Source organism: Trachinotus anak, unplaced genomic scaffold, assembly GCF_046630095.1.
Source record: "Trachinotus anak isolate AG129_WGS33_773 ecotype Australia unplaced genomic scaffold, CSIRO_AGI_Tana_v1 ptg000016l, whole genome shotgun sequence".
Classification (NCBI taxonomy): Eukaryota; Metazoa; Chordata; class Actinopteri; order Carangiformes; family Carangidae; genus Trachinotus; species Trachinotus anak.
The window spans coordinates 10,592,414-10,610,813 of record NW_027273867.1 but is presented as its reverse complement, the minus strand read 5'-3'; the positions used below and the strand labels follow the sequence as shown (position 1 = coordinate 10,610,813).

The window sequence follows — 18,400 nt, the reverse complement described above, 5'->3', positions numbered from 1 at the left end:
CTGGAAACGGCCTAATTGTGTCTGGACGGCCATAAAGCCATTAAAACTGGAATGCCAGACAGTATAGCAGACCAGGCGTTTTATTGCACTGTCTCTGGACGAGTCTTTGAAGTTTGGGTCCATCTGCGTCCCCTAACGCGTCACAACAGCACTCCAGTTGGGCCAAAGTCCGACTTAGCCTCCCTTCTAACTACAATAATGTATCATCTCTGTGCAGCCTTTAATGTGAACTAAATCAGGTCTACCTGCTGCATCTGACGGAGATGCGACTGTGATCGAGCAAGGGACTGTGCAACTCTGAAGCCGTATGTTCTTTGTGCCAAATATTTTCTCCAACATGCAGAGACTTGAAACTGCTTTACACAGGAAGACCTTACTTTAAAACTAGACCTACAGTTGACTGACCTCTTCTCTGCAACCTTTTGGATTGTCCATCTGGGGGTCATGTTTTGTTTTTTTTTTTTTTGTTTTTTTTTTAACCGAATCTAAAATGAAATGTCATCATATTCAGTCATAATGGGTTTGGTGATATTGTTAAATGTGTGGAGATGGTGCTAATGACAGAGCTTTTGGCTGAGAGGCCTTGTCATATCTGAGCTGAACAGAAACACATCGGCTGCATTATTTTGGGCTTCAGCTGTCGAAGCCCTCTGTGTCTTTTTTTGTTTTGTGTCCTCTCGCCTCGCAGCGCTTTGCACCCCATAAAAGGTTATAGCGGTAATTGTCTTTTATGGCTGTATACAGCTAACAACATCCTCTGCCAAGACGCAGCTCTGTCCCCAATCCAGAAACACACACACAATTATTCACTTATAGGTGTGTGCATTTTGATTTGTTTGTTTGTGTGTGTATGTGTGTGTGTGTGTGTGTGTGTGTTCTCTGTAAATTGAAATGCCTGAAAATATTTATGAAAACTAGTTATTTTTGCACTATTTAGGCCTGTTAGAATATCCAAATATCCTGTGGTTTTTGTTTTGTTTTGTGGTATTATTTGCATGTGTGTGCGTGTTGTTGACAGCAGTAACCTTGATAATTTTTGCAATGCAAATTAGCAACCGGTACACTTTTTGCAGACCAAGAATTTGTGAAGTAAAAAAAAAAAAAAAAAAAAAAAAAAAATTTGATGAGGTCAAAATGAAATAATGATGTAACGTGGATATATTCGCAGATATAATTTGTTTTATTTAATAAATAAAGTACAAATTACATTTGTGAACCAAAAGTCAGACGGTCAGCAGACCGTGAGGTATTCAATAAGTAGCCTACAGTGTTTTATTTCATTTTCTCTCACTAACAAACATTATGTTCTTTCAAAATGTTACTCCCTGAAATTCAAACATAGTTCAGTTTCTAATGCAAGCAAATCTATTATAATCCGCCATCGGAAAAAGAAGTTATTGTAGGTAGTTGAAAGACATATAGGTAGTCAATAATGTCATGTAATATAGCTTCTATAACATCTTTTAATTCACTAAGCATTTTCAAGAGGTGTGTGAGGTTTATGTACCTACTTCAAAATGCGACCAGTCTGTTTTTCTACGGTTTCAATGTTAGATTCAAACTCATGGTCATCAGTCATAGTTCTAGTAGTAAGGGAGAAACAATAAAATTAACACAGTTTACAAACTAGACGCTCAGGTGACTCAGATAGACAACAAATATAGCTACAAACCAGGAAACACACACAGCTAGAAACATCCATACACAAACAAGCACAGGGACCAGGCCAGCTAACAGCCTACACTTTAACGAGGTATTAATTCAAATCAACGTAAGAAAAAAAAATCAAATAAAAAAAACGAGTGGGCACTGTTAAAATTGTGCAATATAAAGGTAGTCGCATCAAACTGAAGCCCAACATGCTTTTTTTAACAAGACAAATACGCCTAGTAGCTTCTGTTATATAGAACAATAAGACAATGAAGTTTAAAAACAAGGTCCAGCAGAGTTAAGAGCTTCCACACTCGAAGCTCGGCCATCAGCCTAAATACTCTTTCTCTACGGTTTCAGTCACTCGTCTTTCGGTGCGCAGTCTTTATTAAACTTCTTCATCTTCATCCTGCGGTTCTGGAACCAGATTTTAACCTGTCTCTCGGTGAGGTTTAACAGCCTCGCCACCTCGTACCTACGGTCCCTGGTCAGGTAGGTGTTAAAGAGGAACTCTTTCTCCAGCTCCAGGATCTGGTGCTTGGTGTACGGACAGCGCTTTTTTCTCGTGGCACTCGCGTGGAGCCAGTTGGACACTGGGTTATCTGAAAAGAGTGGGGGGGAGGGGGGGCGACACTGGTGTGAGGGCCCGGTGCTGAGCGGCCAAGTGTATTATAAAACATGCATCACTCAGAATTTGGCTCAAAACACACACAAAAAAAAAACCAAACAAAAAAAAAAACAAATACCCTCCTATAGTGATGAGCAGAAAATGGCTACACCGCAGCTACATCCAAATAAAAGTCACTGCTATTTCCCTCTGTCTGTTCACGTTTTCTTTCAAAGCTGCAGAAGGTGATCTAACATAGCAATAGGAGAGCTGGGCCATTAACAGTCCCCATAAGGAAATGGCACGTTCATGGCACGTAAATGGCATCTGTTCAGACGCGCACCCCCATCACGCACCCCAATCCTCACAGCTTTATGCGGTATAAATAGACTACTATAAACGTAAACGGCTGTGCAGCCACTTACTTGGATCCAGGCCCGGTTTCTCTTCGCCCTCTCCGCTCATGTCCCCTGCTTGGCCGGACAGAGCGTCCTTTTCCACCGGTGATGTCGTCGCCACTGTCCCGTTGGCGTAATCAGAGAGCAGCAGTGCCGTGTGGGAGCCCGGCAGGGCGCCGTCAGCTCGCGTCCCCAGACCCTCCGGTTTGATTCCGTAGTGATGGGTCGTCGGTAATCCGGTCATGGGCAGGGAACCAGACATGGGCTCCAGCAGCCAGGACTGATAACGGCCGTCTGTATCTGCGCCCACCGCGCCTTGGGGATGCCCATAGTGGTGATGATAAACAGAGGAGACGGTGCCTGGGAACTGAGCCGGGACGTGGCTCCATGACGGCCCGAATACCGGAGGTTTAGACGGGAAGGTGCAAGTCCCAAGCTCGCTGTGGTCGCTGATAGAGGCGGGTTGTCTGGCGTGCTGGAGCCCAGGACCAGAGGAGTATCTCGGCACGGAGACCTCCTCGCTCTCGGGCAGAATGAGGGAATCGACGTAGTAACTAGTCAGTGTTCCGGATGTCGACATGGCAGAAAAATTATACTTTCACATGTACGCAGTGATTCAGCAGATACATGCAAAAGTAAAAACGCGCACACACACCACACACACATACACACGCAGTAAACCCAGCCTCACAAAATAACAATGTGGAGAAATCAAGTAGCAACTTGGCCCCACAGAGAACTACAGTGGGCTAGTAATGGGGAGACAGGCTGCCATGCCATTGGGTAGCAGACACACGTGATCATAAAGGCTGAACAATAAAGGATAAATCAATCCCTCTGGTCATTAAATACTCACCCGCTCTCCTATAACAACCTCCACTTTTAAAGCTAAGAATTATCAAGATATGAGAAAGATCTGCTATTTGTGAGATGGGAATTATGAATGAAGATTTGTTTTTTCCTTTTTTTTCTTTCTTTTCTTTCTTTCTTTTTCTTAAACAGTGTTTCAGCCAGTTGTTGCTGTTAAAAATCTCTTCTAGGTTATCCAAAACGATACAGTATGTTTTTGGAAGTCTTATTTTACGAGCTACTTTATAGGACACGTAAGCACCCTACCACTGCTGCTCACCAAAACACATTTTAAACACCACTGCACTAAAAAACTTTGCAACATAAAGCTCAAACAACATCTGGATCTCGAATCACGTCCGTAAAAATTACATTTTTATTTATTTTGTTCTGTTTCGGCTGCGTCAGACACCTTCCAATGTCAGTACATTTCCCCCCTTTTCAGCTTCAAATATCAAACATAATTTACAAAGACAAAGGTCGCATTTAAAATAGTTTGAGGCTAAAATAGTTATTTTCAGTTCAACATTTACCTAGATAACACATTTATGCGCAGGCCTGTCCAAACTGTGTTGAAAACAAAGCATTTGCTAATATTATTATATATTTATACATATTTCTCTACAATAACCAAATTTCATGATTTAAGCAAAGATAGTACACGTCATCGTATAAACTGGGACAAGGCTACATCTCTAAAATTAGAAAATCCACATTACAGCATAAATAGCCTCCAGTTTTAACTACATGTGCACATTTCCTATGTCCAAAAAGGGAATATATAAACATTAGATAATTTCTTTAAAAGTGAAATATTTTATTCAGAAAATTGAATTCAGATTAACAATAAGGAATAAAAGCAGTTTTTTTTATTTTCAAGTTTGCCATGTTTGTTGCAGTTTCAGACTTTTTTATTTGGCAGTGACTACGGTGCGAAAACAATTATTCACTATATAAATCAAACAACTTTTACTGGATAGCCTGTGACTGTGTGATATAAAATGTAAAGTAGGCTGATATGTGTGGTAGAAAATTGTCACAACAGTAGAAAATGGAACAATATTCACAATATCAATTTAAAAACGAGCATAGAAACTGAGTGAACTGTGTGTGTTACTGACCCACTCGAAGCGCGACAGTCAAACATTTGTTAAATATTTTCCACATGACAAATTGATGGCGGATCCCGGTTTCTCGATGCTTGACCTGCCGTTTAACCCGTTTATAATTTGCACCGCCGTTATCACTTGTATAGGCCTATATGTTGGTATCATCACTGCCATTAACAAATGAACTCTAATGCCCGCCAGCAGCCGCTGCTTTGGTCTAACGTTACACCTAAACACAGCTACACATACGCGTAATGTGGCCTCTGCGGTTTCCTCCTTTTAAAATGAAATGGTGCGAGGAGTGGTAAACACAACAACAGCACATTTTAAATAGCTTATAGGCTACTGGATGCAGTGGGGGTTTAGATTTTAAAATGTATTAAATAAAATAAATGCATAAAGAAACGGGAATAAAACTGCCCGCTAATACTCTATAATAAAATAAGTTTTATATATATATATATATATAAATACACAGGCTGTGGGTCTGCTAACTTTTAACTAAAGCACAATTGGTACAAAATGCATTAAGCTGAAAATATATAATAACCTATTCTGTCAGCCAGAGAGTAGAATATCCACTCTCATGAGACTATGTGTATTTGCTACACAAAAACATCAATAACTTAAACTCAGTGTGAATTTTAAAGAATGTGGGGGTGGCTGAGCGCGTATAAATGTACATTATATCCTAGACCTAAGCCCATATTGCAGATGTACTAAGCAGCAACCTTGAGTTCTCACATATTACCCTGCGTGTTTTATTTATTACCAGCAAATAAATGAAGAGCTTGGCCAACACCCCACAAGGCCACAAGCAATTCAACAAGCAGGAATTCTCTCCATTTAGCAGAGGAGCACAGAAAAAAGAGACAAGGTGTCCATAATGTGCAATCTGGTTGCAGACTATCACCTCGCTGGTACTTGCACATTATTTGGCCGACAGACATCAAACAAGCCGAGGGGGGAAAGGAGCGGCTGTGCGCCTATTTGTGCACTAAAAGTTAGAATAGACAAACACCTCCAGAGCAGGAAAAGACGCCACTGTGCCAATGGCTCTCAGGCTGTAAACCTAAATCAGGGTGTTTTTTCACCCAGTTTACCGCAGGGGCTATTCACTTCTTTTGCCTCTGCAGATAACAGCCTGTCTGGCGGATCTAAATATCGCCATAAAGCCCTTCCCCTCCTTTTGTCTGAGCCACTATTGCGCAGCGGAAGCATCCGGTCTCATTGCCCACGGAGGTCGCTGTTGCCCCATTCACCTTCCCCTTCCCCTCCACTGCAGTGGTCGTAACCGAGGCCTTGTCTGGCGTGTCTGCGTCACTACTACTCACGGAAAACACTCACTGCTTTACCCTTAATCCCAAGTCCACGACGCATACTGCAGCTCAGCTTTGATCACGTTTAAATTCAGCACACATGCTCACTCTGGCTCAAAGCACAAAACAAATGTGGATTTCTACAGAAAACATTAGAGACAAGAGAAGAATATACACAATAACAGCCAGCCAGCCCCTCCCCGATTTATAAACCAGGCAGGTTTTGAACATGCGTCCCAATCACCTCTTCACAAATTTCAACAAATCCCATCATCTTTATGTCCCCGATTTGCTTTCCGTTTGGTTTCGATGTATGTAACTGGGGCAATTAAGACAGTTTCATGTTGCAGAGTTAGAATTGGACCCCAACAACATGAAACTACCTAAACCACTCGACAGTCGATCCGGGCCTCAAGTGAAACACAATCAGCCAATTCATAATGCACCGTGGTCGTTGGTTCCGTCATCAAGTGTCCACAAATTCGTCTTTACTGAGACAGTGCAAGTGTGTGTTGTACACACTAAAGTAAAGCCGCTGCAACAGGGCGCAAAATGGACAAATTCACAATGATGAATGGACTTACCCGATCCCCAAAATGTTAATCCCAGTATTCCGAACTAAAGCCAAAGGTAATCTTTTATCCACAATGTATCTGTACAGTTCAGATTTCTAGCTGAGAACTGGGCCTCCTCTCCGTCTGAAAGGCTCTCCCACGACTGAAGCTGCTCTTAGAGGAGAGGGAGAAACCTCATATACCAGCCAGTCATAAAACTCTACAATAGCCGGCTGGGCATGCAGCTAGACGGCTTATAGCCTAATATCTTAATTATTTCCGATGGCCATTACATTAGCCCCCAGAACCATTTCTTAGCTGGACCACAAAAAACAAGTCAGTCTCCAGTGGAGGGGCTGCATTATTTTGGACTTTGAATTCCAAACAAAGCCTTTTTTCCTGCTTCTGTAGCCTATAATATCAACTCAAAATCTAAACGATTAAAAAATATAAACCCACAGTACAAAAATACAAAGAGCTACTCCTTAATGCGAGCTGATAATTTATTAAGCATTACACAAAAACACAATGTCATATATACACAGAAATATACAATAAAAACATTCCTCCTTCACTTCGCGCACCGTTTTCGTGTAAACGTCCTCAATGTGAATAAAGACTCATTTTTTTTACATTTAGCTCATACATAGAATAGACCTATATCATGGTGGACTACATCTAATGGTCAGAGACGAATTATTCCCCCCTCGGTGACACATGGGCATTATATTTATATTCCACGGTGGTTTAAAATTACTAAAATATAAAATGTAGGAAAACTTTATATCATGCAAATCCAATTAGGCTAAAAGTAAATACGTATTTGTTTGACTAAATTTAAGAAAGGTTATTTTCCAGCGGTGGGGGGGAAGTGGATATTTTACACCACCTTCCAGGGCACAGTGTGTGTGTGTGTGTGTGTGTGTGTGTGTGTGTGTGTGTTTTTTTTTTTTAACTGCATTGATTTAACTCCACTGACGACACTATCCAACCATACGACAGACGTGACAGAAACGTGTCGACAATACAAAAACACAACATCAGAAAACAATCAAGGAGAACCTCTAACATTCATTTTTGCCTTTTTTCCTCCTTTTCTCAGTAGCTCACAGAGGACGGTGACGTTGAGCGTGTCTGGAAATAAAAGAAAGTTGTAGCCCCCACAGTGAAATGAGTCATGTGGACAAAGTGGTGAAGGAGGGTGGGGTGAGGTGGGGATGGAGGGGTGAGGTGGGGGTGGATGGAGGGGTGGAGGGGTGGAGGGGCGGGGGGCGGGGTTGCGTAGTAATTGATTTCACCAATTTTCTATTTCAATGTGATCACCTCGTTCATCACGAAAATCCGTAGTTGGAGGTGAGCTCCCGGATCCTGTTTTCCCGCGTCATTTTCTTCAGTTTCATCCTGCGGTTCTGGAACCAGATTTTAACCTGTCTGTCCGTCAGGTGGACGCTTTTACTGATCTCTAGGCGGCGCTCTCGGGTCAGGTACATGTTGAAGAGGAACTCCTTCTCCAGCTCCAGTGTCTGGTGCTTGGTGTATGGACAGCGTTTCTTCCGGCCGCTTTTTGCTGTCAGCCAGTTGGCCGTGTTTTCACTTTTTGTGTCTCCTAAAGAAAAAAGGGCAGATAGATGGTTTTACGCACTGCAACATGACGCACTATGTTGTGTTTGTGCATGTGTTTGTGCGTGTGTGTGTGCGCGCGTGTGTGTCTATGTGTGTCTGTGTGTGTGTGTGTGTGTGTGTGTGTGTGTGTGTGTGTGTGTGTGTGTGTGTGTGTAAGAACCAGACAGAGAGCATCTGAGAGTGTGTATCTTTGTATTGTGCAAATATTATAGCAACAGTGTGTGTGTGTGTGTATGTACAAATATATATGTATATGTGTGTGTGTGTGTGTGTGTGTGTGTGTGTGTTATGCGCAAAGTACGCTTTCTTTGTTAGACTCACCAGACTTATAACTGAAAAATGCCAATAATAATTACAAAATATTACAGAACAATGCATATAATATTTTACACCAATAGTCGAGTGAAACCAATATTTTAGTGTCACAAAGAGAAAAATTACAGAAATATTGCGGCACAGAAATAAATGAAGGCCTACAATAATGCATGTAGGCCTGTGTACTAGCATATTTTACGCAGCGGTCAAACACTGGGTAAGATGTAAAATGTATTATATTGTATTATTTAAAAATAATTCTTTGGTATCATCACACTGTAGGACTGGATAACTAAACCCAAACTAAAGCCCCATAGAATCCTTGACTCATTTTTTAATTTTACGCATTCTATGTCCGGACGTATTCGTGCACAAATACACTATTTTAATGCATTTATTCCATAGAGAATTGTACTACTAGAGTGAAAAACAATGATATGTAAATACAAAGTTTTCAAACCTGTTTCTTGACTTGTCACTGCAGCCTAACCAGTAAAATAACACTTGACAGGTGCCATTACAAAGCCTCCCTCTACCTGCATGCAATCAAAAGAACAGTGCAGGACCACACCTATGATGGTCTGTAGTTACCTCTACTGGTGGTCTTTGCTGGCCTCTGTTTGTCATGCTCCTCTGCCTCGTCTGCTGAGGAGACTTCTGCATCCGAGGACTCCCGTGTCTCCTCGCCCCCCGGTGCAGCGTGAGGCTGCGCGTCTGCTTTTGCCGAGGACACGGGCTCCTCGGTGTTCCTTCCTTCCTGCGCCGTGGCTGGAGCAGAAGCTGAGGTTGGTGGCGTGTGGAAGCGAGCAGGAGCAGTGGGGTGTAGGCCAAAATGAGAATGGGAAGGGTTCGGCTGGGGGCCGTTGGTGTTGTAAAGTTTATGAGAATGTGCGTGCGTCTGAGACAAGCGGAAGTAGCCCGGCACAGGCACAGAACCCCCGCCGCCGCCATCGGTAACTGTGCAAGAACTCGACCCGAGGCCGGCTGCAGTTAACCTCGAATATGTAAGATCTTCTGCGGTGGAGGCTTTAGGGCACTTCGGCTGCTCATACAGGCAGTAGGTGCTCTCTTCCTTAATGTTCTGCGGGAACGAGCAGGGCGCGACCTGGGGACCTACCGGGTGCTCTTGGTCCATTCGACATGACCTCTGCGCGTCCATCCACATCTCCATGCTGGGCATGTACGCCCCTGAGGCGGAAACCATGTTCTGGGGAGCCACCTCGCTCCGCTTACCCATACCTGGGAAGTATCCATAGTTGTGTAGTCCGTAAGGCACTTCTGTAGCGGTGCTATGAGGCACGCACACCGCACTCCCTGTGTAGTGACCTCCGCCGCTCTCGGTGCGACCACTGATCAGAGAATCCACTAAAAACGCATTTCCTGACGGGCTGTCCGAACATGACATTATTGTGGTGTATTTTGGCGAAGGGAGAAGATAGCCCTTTCTGGCTGACATTTCTTGTACAAAACATGCTGGATATGATTAGAGGCACCCCCCTCTCCGCCGTGCGGACTGTAAAACCAATGGCAACGCTGGAAGATGGGCAGTCCCTCCCACTCCGAGGCTACGTAGCAGCCGGAGCGATATCCATCATGGAGCTGAGGCAGAGAAAGGAGACAGCACAGCAATCAGTGTGTTCCCTCACCTCGCCTTAATGCACCACCACTACCCCCGGACAAGGGGGCAAGGTCTAGATACAAAGTTTAAAGATGCATGAAAAAAAAAAAAAAAAAAAATCTTCAATTCATGGACGCATTCTTTGAACACATACTTCAACTGTTCAAACCGCCAAACGATGTCTGATTGTACCTTTCCAAAGTGCAAATAAATCAAAGCACAAAAACAGAGGTTAGAAGCATCAGATTTATAAAACCTCAGACCCCTGTGTTGACATATGACTCACTAGCCTCGTATTTGCACCTACATGTCAAACAAAAGAACTAATTTTCATTACAAAAAAATCAATAAAGAATTAAAAACAGCCTACATGAGGGAGATATGGCCGAAAGTGGCACATCAAGTTTAAAAGTAACCTACAGATCTGCCCACTAACCCACTAACAAAGAAATAAAAAAAAAACAAAAAAATAAAAAAAAAACAACACATAGCCATGCAACTCAGTGGTAGTAAAGTGTTTTGAACTGCAAGGAAAATTCGCCTTTGGCAAAAAGCCGTTTATAAGGTGCATCCTTTAGCCTGAAGACATTCTGAGTTCTTCCGCACTAAAAGCAAATATGTTAAGAGTGATGTTGTCTTACCGAGAGCGAGTTACATCAAATATACTGTTTGTTCATTTTTTCAGAGTTTCGTTTGTTTTTATCTTTTTTTTGCAAGGGGACTTTCATCCCTAATAAAGTTTACACTGTTTAACGGTTTTTTTCTTTGCTACTAAAAGTACTGTGTTACGTCAAACATAATCTATTTTAATCTAATAGTTTGGACGAATATTGAATTATGCAAATTCCAAGATGAGCACAGCTACTGTATGTCCGCGCGTAAACAAAGGCAAAGCATTTCCCTATCACGAGAAAAAGCAATTAAAGCTACAAAGTCTTACAAAAAACACATACATATAAAAATAATTCATGCAGTATTTGGCCTGAACTAGCATACCCAACTGGAAATACAGCAACTTCCTGACAGCAAATTCATACCACATTAGAGGCTGTGTTATACACGGGTTTTCTCTTTATGATTTATAACATTTATGCGCATATTATTCTACATTTCACATTGAACCATGGAAATATTTTTTCATTCATCTTTTTGAAATTATTAAGATTAGTAGCCTTGTGGTTGCATTTCTGTGTATTTTCACTAATTCACTGGCCTATCTGGAATTCATCTCTACCCGACGCCATTACGCACAACGCAAAAAAAAAAAAAAAAAAGGTTAAACCTGCATTTACTTTCGTTCAAAAGCTATTAGAGCAAACATAGAGTTACGTTTTACTGCTGCATTAATCTGCATTTCATATGACCATCAGACAATGGAAAGTGCTCAGTATACAAATTTAAATTAGTGAAACTGCTAAAATATTGATCACGGCGTTGTGAGGGAACAGTCTCAGTGTGCCAGAGCAAAGCAGGCATAAAGCTTGCACATACGAGTCACCCTGTCGGTCCAATTTGGGGCAATAAGAGCCACAATAAAACTCTCCTTCCATCTAGTAGTGTCCTTGGCCATGTGCACTCTATTGCTCTCTCTCCAGGTTGAAGTTAATCTCGGCCAGCTTTGCCATTACCAGGCCCAGGTGGCCGCTATAGCCCCCCGGGTTTGTTTGCAGCCTGTTGTACTGGAATGAGCAAATTTGGGCAAAATTCATAAATTGAGCCCATTTAGGTTTTTCAAACGCTGCTGTCATTGACAGCTCATTTATGCACACTGGCTTAGATAGCGCGTCCACGGCGGACATTTGTCAATCGCTGCAGCTCAAAACGCACATATTTCAAATGACTTAAATGCCTGAAAGTTGCTTGTAGGTTATTTATGTCTATATGGATACAACACAATAACCTATTTTCCAAAGTAAAATGATATATTATTGAAAGGTATAAAGTAAAGCCCATTTTCTACAGTGTGGGAGTTTTAAAGACTAAAGCCGTGCGCCGAGCATTTGTGACCGTTTAGCAAATTCCCAAAAACAATAAAATAATTCACTACAATGTCGGCCTAGTAAGAACACACAAACTAACAGCAATAAGCTCTAAGTCTGTGTACTCCTCCCCACAGTGGCCTGTTCCTTATGGGACATATGATCCAGTAAGGAAACTAAATACATCAATTAATTATGTTCGCCCAGTATTAAATTGTTTTGGCCCTGCACACTTCATGGTGTTGTACTGGCATGGAGACCTATCGATATCTTTGTGTTACAGTTATTAATTGTAGCTATTAAATCTTCATTTTCACAGCTGCCCGGCTATTATATCCTCAAAACAGTTTACTCTGACCACTGGCTTTGATCAGGCCCATATAATCGTAGCCGAAGAGGCAGTTTGAGTCGTATCATGTTCGTCCCGAGTGCAGTTATGAACAATAATGCGGCGTTTTATTACATCCAGCGGAAGCATTTATTTTTCACGAGAGACAAAGGAGAGAAAGAGACTCGGTCCACTCGCATTAAGGTCCAGAATAGCCACTCGCCACTTGGACTGACACCGAATAGCCTCATAGTGCAGATCTGCGTCCATGACAGGAAGGAAAAAGGAGAAGCGATTGCTGCCTTATCACAATCAAATCGACTATTCTAATAGCTGCTTTTACACACTTGGCACGTACAGAGAATCAAGTGTTTTGGAAGGACGTCAAAATGTTGTTAGCGGATTCTTGGAAGAGGAGGAAGACGAGGAAGACTGAACATACAAGGCCAGCTGTTGTGATTTAAGATGAGCTGCATTACCATGAGCTGAAAATATGAAATCATTTGTTTTGTGCCCAGCACCCACTGCGTGTACTATTGTATCGTCAAGATACTAAGTGCATCCATTTCTTTGAAACATTAAGGCAGACTGCCCCAAATCCAAAACATTTGTGCTTGGACTGGAAGTGGTTGCGGATCTCTCCAGGTAGGCTACAAGCCGGCCATGCTATACTTCACCCATTAAAAAGCTCAAGCTCAGCAAAATGAATAGCACATGCAGCATGAAGGCTTGGCACACATGTGTTGCCTTATTAGGGCCCCCAGGAAGACTTTCTCTACCGCACGGCCCAGTGAGCACCAGAGAGAAATGTGGAAACTAAACACAAAACGGCTCCTATCTCAGACCATCAGGCCCCGCGTACAGGACCAGAGTCTCAGGGCTGAGCATTCACGGCTACCGGAGGTTTCCTCCTGCAAGTAAAGAAAACTATTCAAGCTCCAGACTGTGCTGACAACAACTTTTACCTGTGTGCATTTGAGGTGAGCTTGGAGACGAAAAGATCCTCGGCCGTGACATTGGTCCCAATAGCGCCGCCCGGTGGCAGAGCAGGGTCGGATCCTGAGTGCAGCTGTTGCCGCCACACTGATACGTGGTGGATAAACCACACGAGGGAGAAAAGCCTCTCAAATGAAGCAGATGCAGCCAACAAGCAGAAGCTTTTCCTGTGCTTCCTCTCCCTGTCGTTGCTCTCGCCTCCTTGGTAACACAGTTAATAACCTTGGGTCTCAGACGGTTTATTGCACTGCACTCCAATTGTACAAATGCTCCAGACTCTCAGACAGCTTTTATGGCCGCGTTGCTGCGGCAACGGGGAGGATGTCCCGTAATTAGGGACGGAATTCCTGCGCGCAGTAAAGGATGCGCAAGGCAAGGCTGGACTATGGCAGAGAGAGGCAACCATAAACTTCAGCCTCTCTCCCCGCGTTTATGGCCCTTTTGACTGTCATATATGAACGCCAATGCGCTGCGGCTGGCTCCCATAAACACAGTGATAACAACAGCAAATATGGCGACCCTCGCCAAAGGAGAAAGGCTGTTGGAGCAGTGTTTCCAAAGCCAATCAGCGAAATGACAGTTTAGAGAGAGAGAGAGGGAGAGGGAGAGAGAGACAAACAGAAAACAAAGTGTAGACAGTGCAACGTTGGATGTTTGGCAACAGTAAACGTTATGGAGATAGATGGGCTAAGTGTGGACCTGTATGCTATGCACATTGGTTCTATAACAGATTTTCTTCAGATGGAATGAAGAGTTGTGAAATATCTTCTATGGCTCAAAATACTGTGAAGCACGGTTTAAAATAACTGGGAAACACAGCAGCATGAACATAGAGCATGAAAATAGGAGTATTTTTAATTGACAATCAAAATTAAGCACCGCACAAGAAAAAGAACATTTATAGATTTTTCATATTGTGTTTATAAGTTCACTTATTATGTGACATTGTTTAAAAAGAGTTGGCAGCTTTTTAATTTAATTTCTCATGTATGAACTTACAAAAATAAATACAAATACATGTTTCATTTGCACGAAGTAGTGAGTGTGAGTGCGTATTTTAAGGTTGGCCTGTTCAGAATTTGCATGTGAGCCCTCAGCTCTGCTGCACTGCAGCATTTTAATTGTTTCCTACATATAAGCGTGAGTTGAATGTGTTGATTTGGCGTAAAAACACTGACATGTCCATTTTTCTTCAGACCTACATTTAGAAAAAAAAAATCAAAAAATAATTTTAAAAAAGCGTGTGGGGAAAAAAAACAAATGAGTACGCACAAACGTTTTTTCAATAATCTTTTCATTTGTTTTTTATTTGGAAATATAGTATAATACACAATAGTTTGGGCATACCAAGCAGTTGATTCAATGCGATGACCCTGACCAGCCTTGCCCTGACTGCACACTTGAAAATGTAGCTTTTTAAATTCTTCTTACACTGCAAGTACCAAAGGATCACAAGTCATGAAGAAAAATATTCTGTTATGCGCATCGGTGTTAGACCGAAGAGGCCCGCTGCATATATATACCTGTGTGAATATGTTGGGCGTGTACCTCAGTGCAACTCCACACGGATCCAGTGGGCAAGCTTATCTCTCTGGTTTGGCCTGCATTATCAATACTCGCCTGATAGTCTCCAAAAATCAAAAAAAAAAAAGAGGACAACACGGATTTGGGCGCTGAAAGATACTCAAAATATAAATACTCAGCCCTCATATTCTGCAGGTCACAGGAAAGACGACAAAAGCTTGTTTTGAGGTCAGCCCAGACTCACCACGAAGCCCAACAGCCTGTCTATAATAATGGACATTGACTTGATTAGGCGTGGCATTAAAGGAGATAGTAAACGAGTGGCTACAAAATAAATAAGCTGACAAAACAGAAACACTTTACATTCTCATCCTGTTCGGACTCATTATTTGGTCACACCAATATAGATTCAGTCACATATCCGCCATCATACTAATTCCACTTTTCTGATTTTCAAAACAGAAAAAAGTAAAATAAATCTTTTGATTACAAAATACACTGAGTCAGTCAATTAGTGACTGTTAATTTTTTCTTTTCTTTTTTTTTTTTTTCCTGCGTGAGAAGAAAATAAACAAGGCGTCTGTGAGTCACAATAACATTAACATGGGCCTTCGCACGCACAGTCTTGGCAAGGACAAAAAAAAAAAACAAAAAAAAAATCCGTTTCTATACATTTTCCCGAAAAAAGAGTCTGAAGAGCGATCTCAAAGTCCACAGACTGTCTTAATTCATGCTCAATCTTTAGGTTATTCAGATCACAGGATACTGTTGTCCTCGAACTTGAAATTAACCATTGAGCAGTGTTGCTGCTGCCGGGGCCATTGTGGTACACAATGTACACAGGGAGAATCACAGCCGGAGAGTCAGTCTGTGAACGCACTCAGTCCCTCAACAGAGTGCCATCTGAGCTGAGACGACGCCGTCTTGACCTCTAAAGCAGAGGGTTGGACGTGTAATACTGTAATCTATCTCTGTTCAGTTTCTTCTCCTTCATGCGACGATTCTGAAACCAGATCTTCACTTGTCGGTCGGTGAGGTTGAGCATCCGAGACAGTTGCAGGCGTTTCTCCTTGTTAATGTACACACTGAAAAAGAATTCTCTTTCAAGTTCTCTGATCTGATATTTAGAGTAAGGGCACCTTTTCTTTCGGGTCCTCTGTCCATCTGGAAGGCACACACACAAAAAAATAAAGAGTATGTCGGTCATAGAAAATATAAACATTTCAAATAAGCCATGACTATGTAACAACAAGATTTATACGGCCTGGATATTACCCAGATTACGCATGAGCGGATTTCCTCTACATAAAGCATTAATAACATATTTCCCATTTCAACATTTCAAGTGTCATATATACTGATATTATATTACACTGGAAAGATTACCAAACCATTCGCTGCTGGTTCACAAGACAATACACTTGGGCTTTGACCTTTTCTAGCAAATGAAAACAACAAGCTCACTTTCAAATACAAGCGACGACCTAGCTACAGGAAGAGTACAGTGTTGCTTCACACAGTTTATATGAAAATATTGGTTTTATAGAACACATAAAGGGGAAATGTACAAGTGGGAACACAAACTCCATGATAGCTTTAACACAAGAACTCATGTGTGCTAAACCTTAAACCAGAGGCGCCACCCTCATTACATGCAAATGTGCTTTTAACACTAAGAAACCGTGAAACAAGCACGTTTATAATACATGGAATTAACGCAGGTCTGCAGCCTGCAGGAATTCACATTTATAACTGGGTGCTCTTTTGGAGACGTCAGGGAGTGTTATAGAAAAATCACGGGCCTGTTGTCTTTCACGGCCAATTTCAATTCCAAACACGTGATCCTGCAGTTTATAACAACGTTTTGTTGGGGGTGGGGGGTCTACGGGCCCTCTATAAACCTTATATGCTTATAAAACAGCATATAAAATTTTTAACAGCAGCGCGCAAGATTGCAAACTTTCTCTCATAACCAAGGCGCTGACTTTAATACGTACTGCTGCTGCTGCTGGATTTCTCCTCATTGTTGCCGGAAGACAACTCCGGGCTGCTTGTCTCATCCCGGGGCTCCTTCGCTTCGGTGTCCCGGCACGACGGCGCTTCCTCCGGCGCAGAGCTGGGCTGCTTGGGCGCTGTTTTGTCCCCTGAGTAGCCATTTGTGGAGGAGCTCTCGGACGCGTTGCCGTACGCCGTCTCGTAAAACTGATCGAAGGCTTGTGGCAGCACGCCATTTCTGCCCACGTTCCCGTAGAAATTGGAGGCGGCGGACCCGGCGCTTGTATGGTGGTGGTGGTGGTGGTGGTAAGCAGCGGCGGCGGCGGCTGCAGGGCTGTTTTTACCGAACATGTCTCCTACCACGGCGGTTTGCGCCGACAGACAGTCCCGGTGCACCATGTCCTCTGCGCTGGGGTAGCACTGAGGCAAGTTCCCCCGGTGCGGCCATTTACCGGACGCGTCAATGGCTGCATAGTCCCTGAACGTCACCTCTCTGACGGGTTGGACCTGCGGCAGGTTAGAGGAGTAGGAGTATGTCATGGGGCGGGTGGACGGGGTCTGGGATAAAAACGAGGGAAGACCGGAGAAATCAGCCCCCGCCGACACGTAATAAGTGCAACTGGGCAAATACATGTTCGATCCGACGGGGACCCTCTCGTCAAAATCCATCATCGTAGTTCACCCTCTACTATAACTCTATGTTGGGGTTTGATTCGTCTATAACCGCCCTGAACATGGCTCTGAAGCGCCGTGCCTCTTGCCTCTTTGAAGCAGGTTCGCTAAACAGAAATTTGGAGACGTAAGCTGACGTGGAGAGCCATCTCCATCCACTCCACAGAGGAGGAGGTCACGTGACCACGCGGCAGAAATTGACAGATTTTCAGGCTGTGTGTGTGTGTGTGTGTGTGTGTGTGCGTGTGTGTGTACCTTGACTGTTTGTGTGTGTAGGACAGAGAAAGAGTGTGTGTCGGAGTGTAAGAGACATGACTGCTGGGTGCCCTAAAGCTTGACATTGGTGGTTTATCGCCATGTCGGCTTAAAAATGAATTCCTCAACATGCAACGAAGTCAGAAGAAGAGAGAACTATAACTGGATGCTGGCAGTTAAAATAGAGAAGAGGGATTTCTATCGAGGCTTTAGCGAAAATATCAATAACAATTTCCCAGATGCTCTGTGCGCTTCCACACTGGAAAAATATGTGTGCGTATTTTAAGCTTTTCTAGTTTTCATTGTTTTTAAATGACATAAACAGTGCATGAGAAATAAGAAAAGATTCTGCATACTAACTTGTCCGAACCCTACGTGACAATAACATTGACTAAACTGGCATTACACAGTGCATAAACAACACAGACCTAAATTGGAGGATGGGAACAACCAACTTATCTTTAAAGTCTCCTCTAGAAATGTCGTAGTCATCATCATTTGGTGGTTTTACACCAGAGCATTTGGCCCAGTGGGCATTTGGTTATCAGGGTCATGTTCAAAGTAGCGGCTAATGTTTCAGCTGGCCACCGCCTTGTGTTTAGTGCCAGT

The 18,400-nt window shown here is 42.9% G+C and overlaps 3 protein-coding genes across 6 annotated transcripts in view; all 3 read right to left on the bottom strand.

The window, feature by feature from the left end:
* Positions 1-816: 816 nt before the first annotated feature.
* Positions 817-6,242, bottom strand: hoxa9a (homeobox A9a). Its single transcript, XM_071500219.1, has 2 exons — positions 2,683-6,242; positions 817-2,252 (listed from the first exon to the last, which is right to left on the bottom strand). The coding sequence occupies exons 1-2, from the start codon at positions 3,233-3,235 to the stop codon at positions 2,011-2,013; spliced, it is 795 nt and encodes a 264-aa protein (XP_071356320.1). The 5' UTR covers positions 3,236-6,242; the 3' UTR covers positions 817-2,010.
* A 729-nt stretch (positions 6,243-6,971) lies between these two features.
* Positions 6,972-18,400, bottom strand: part of LOC139634004 (homeobox protein Hox-A10) — a 38,050-nt gene continuing 26,621 nt past the window's right edge. For 2 of the 4 annotated variants that reach the window (XM_071500213.1, XM_071500211.1), the window contains 2 exons: positions 9,016-10,023; positions 6,972-8,092 (listed from right to left, as the gene is read on the bottom strand). In XM_071500213.1, the coding sequence (XP_071356314.1) occupies positions 7,818-8,092; positions 9,016-9,880 (1,140 nt within the window). In that variant the 5' untranslated portion in view covers positions 9,881-10,023 and the 3' untranslated portion in view covers positions 6,972-7,817. Of the gene's footprint in view, positions 8,093-9,015; positions 10,024-13,314; positions 13,623-18,400 lie in introns of those variants that run through there. The other 2 variants (XM_071500212.1, XM_071500214.1) reach the window with 2 other exon arrangements.
* Positions 14,634-17,709, bottom strand: hoxa11a (homeobox A11a). Its single transcript, XM_071500218.1, has 2 exons — positions 16,867-17,709; positions 14,634-16,033 (listed from the first exon to the last, which is right to left on the bottom strand). The coding sequence occupies exons 1-2, from the start codon at positions 17,534-17,536 to the stop codon at positions 15,801-15,803; spliced, it is 903 nt and encodes a 300-aa protein (XP_071356319.1). The 5' UTR covers positions 17,537-17,709; the 3' UTR covers positions 14,634-15,800.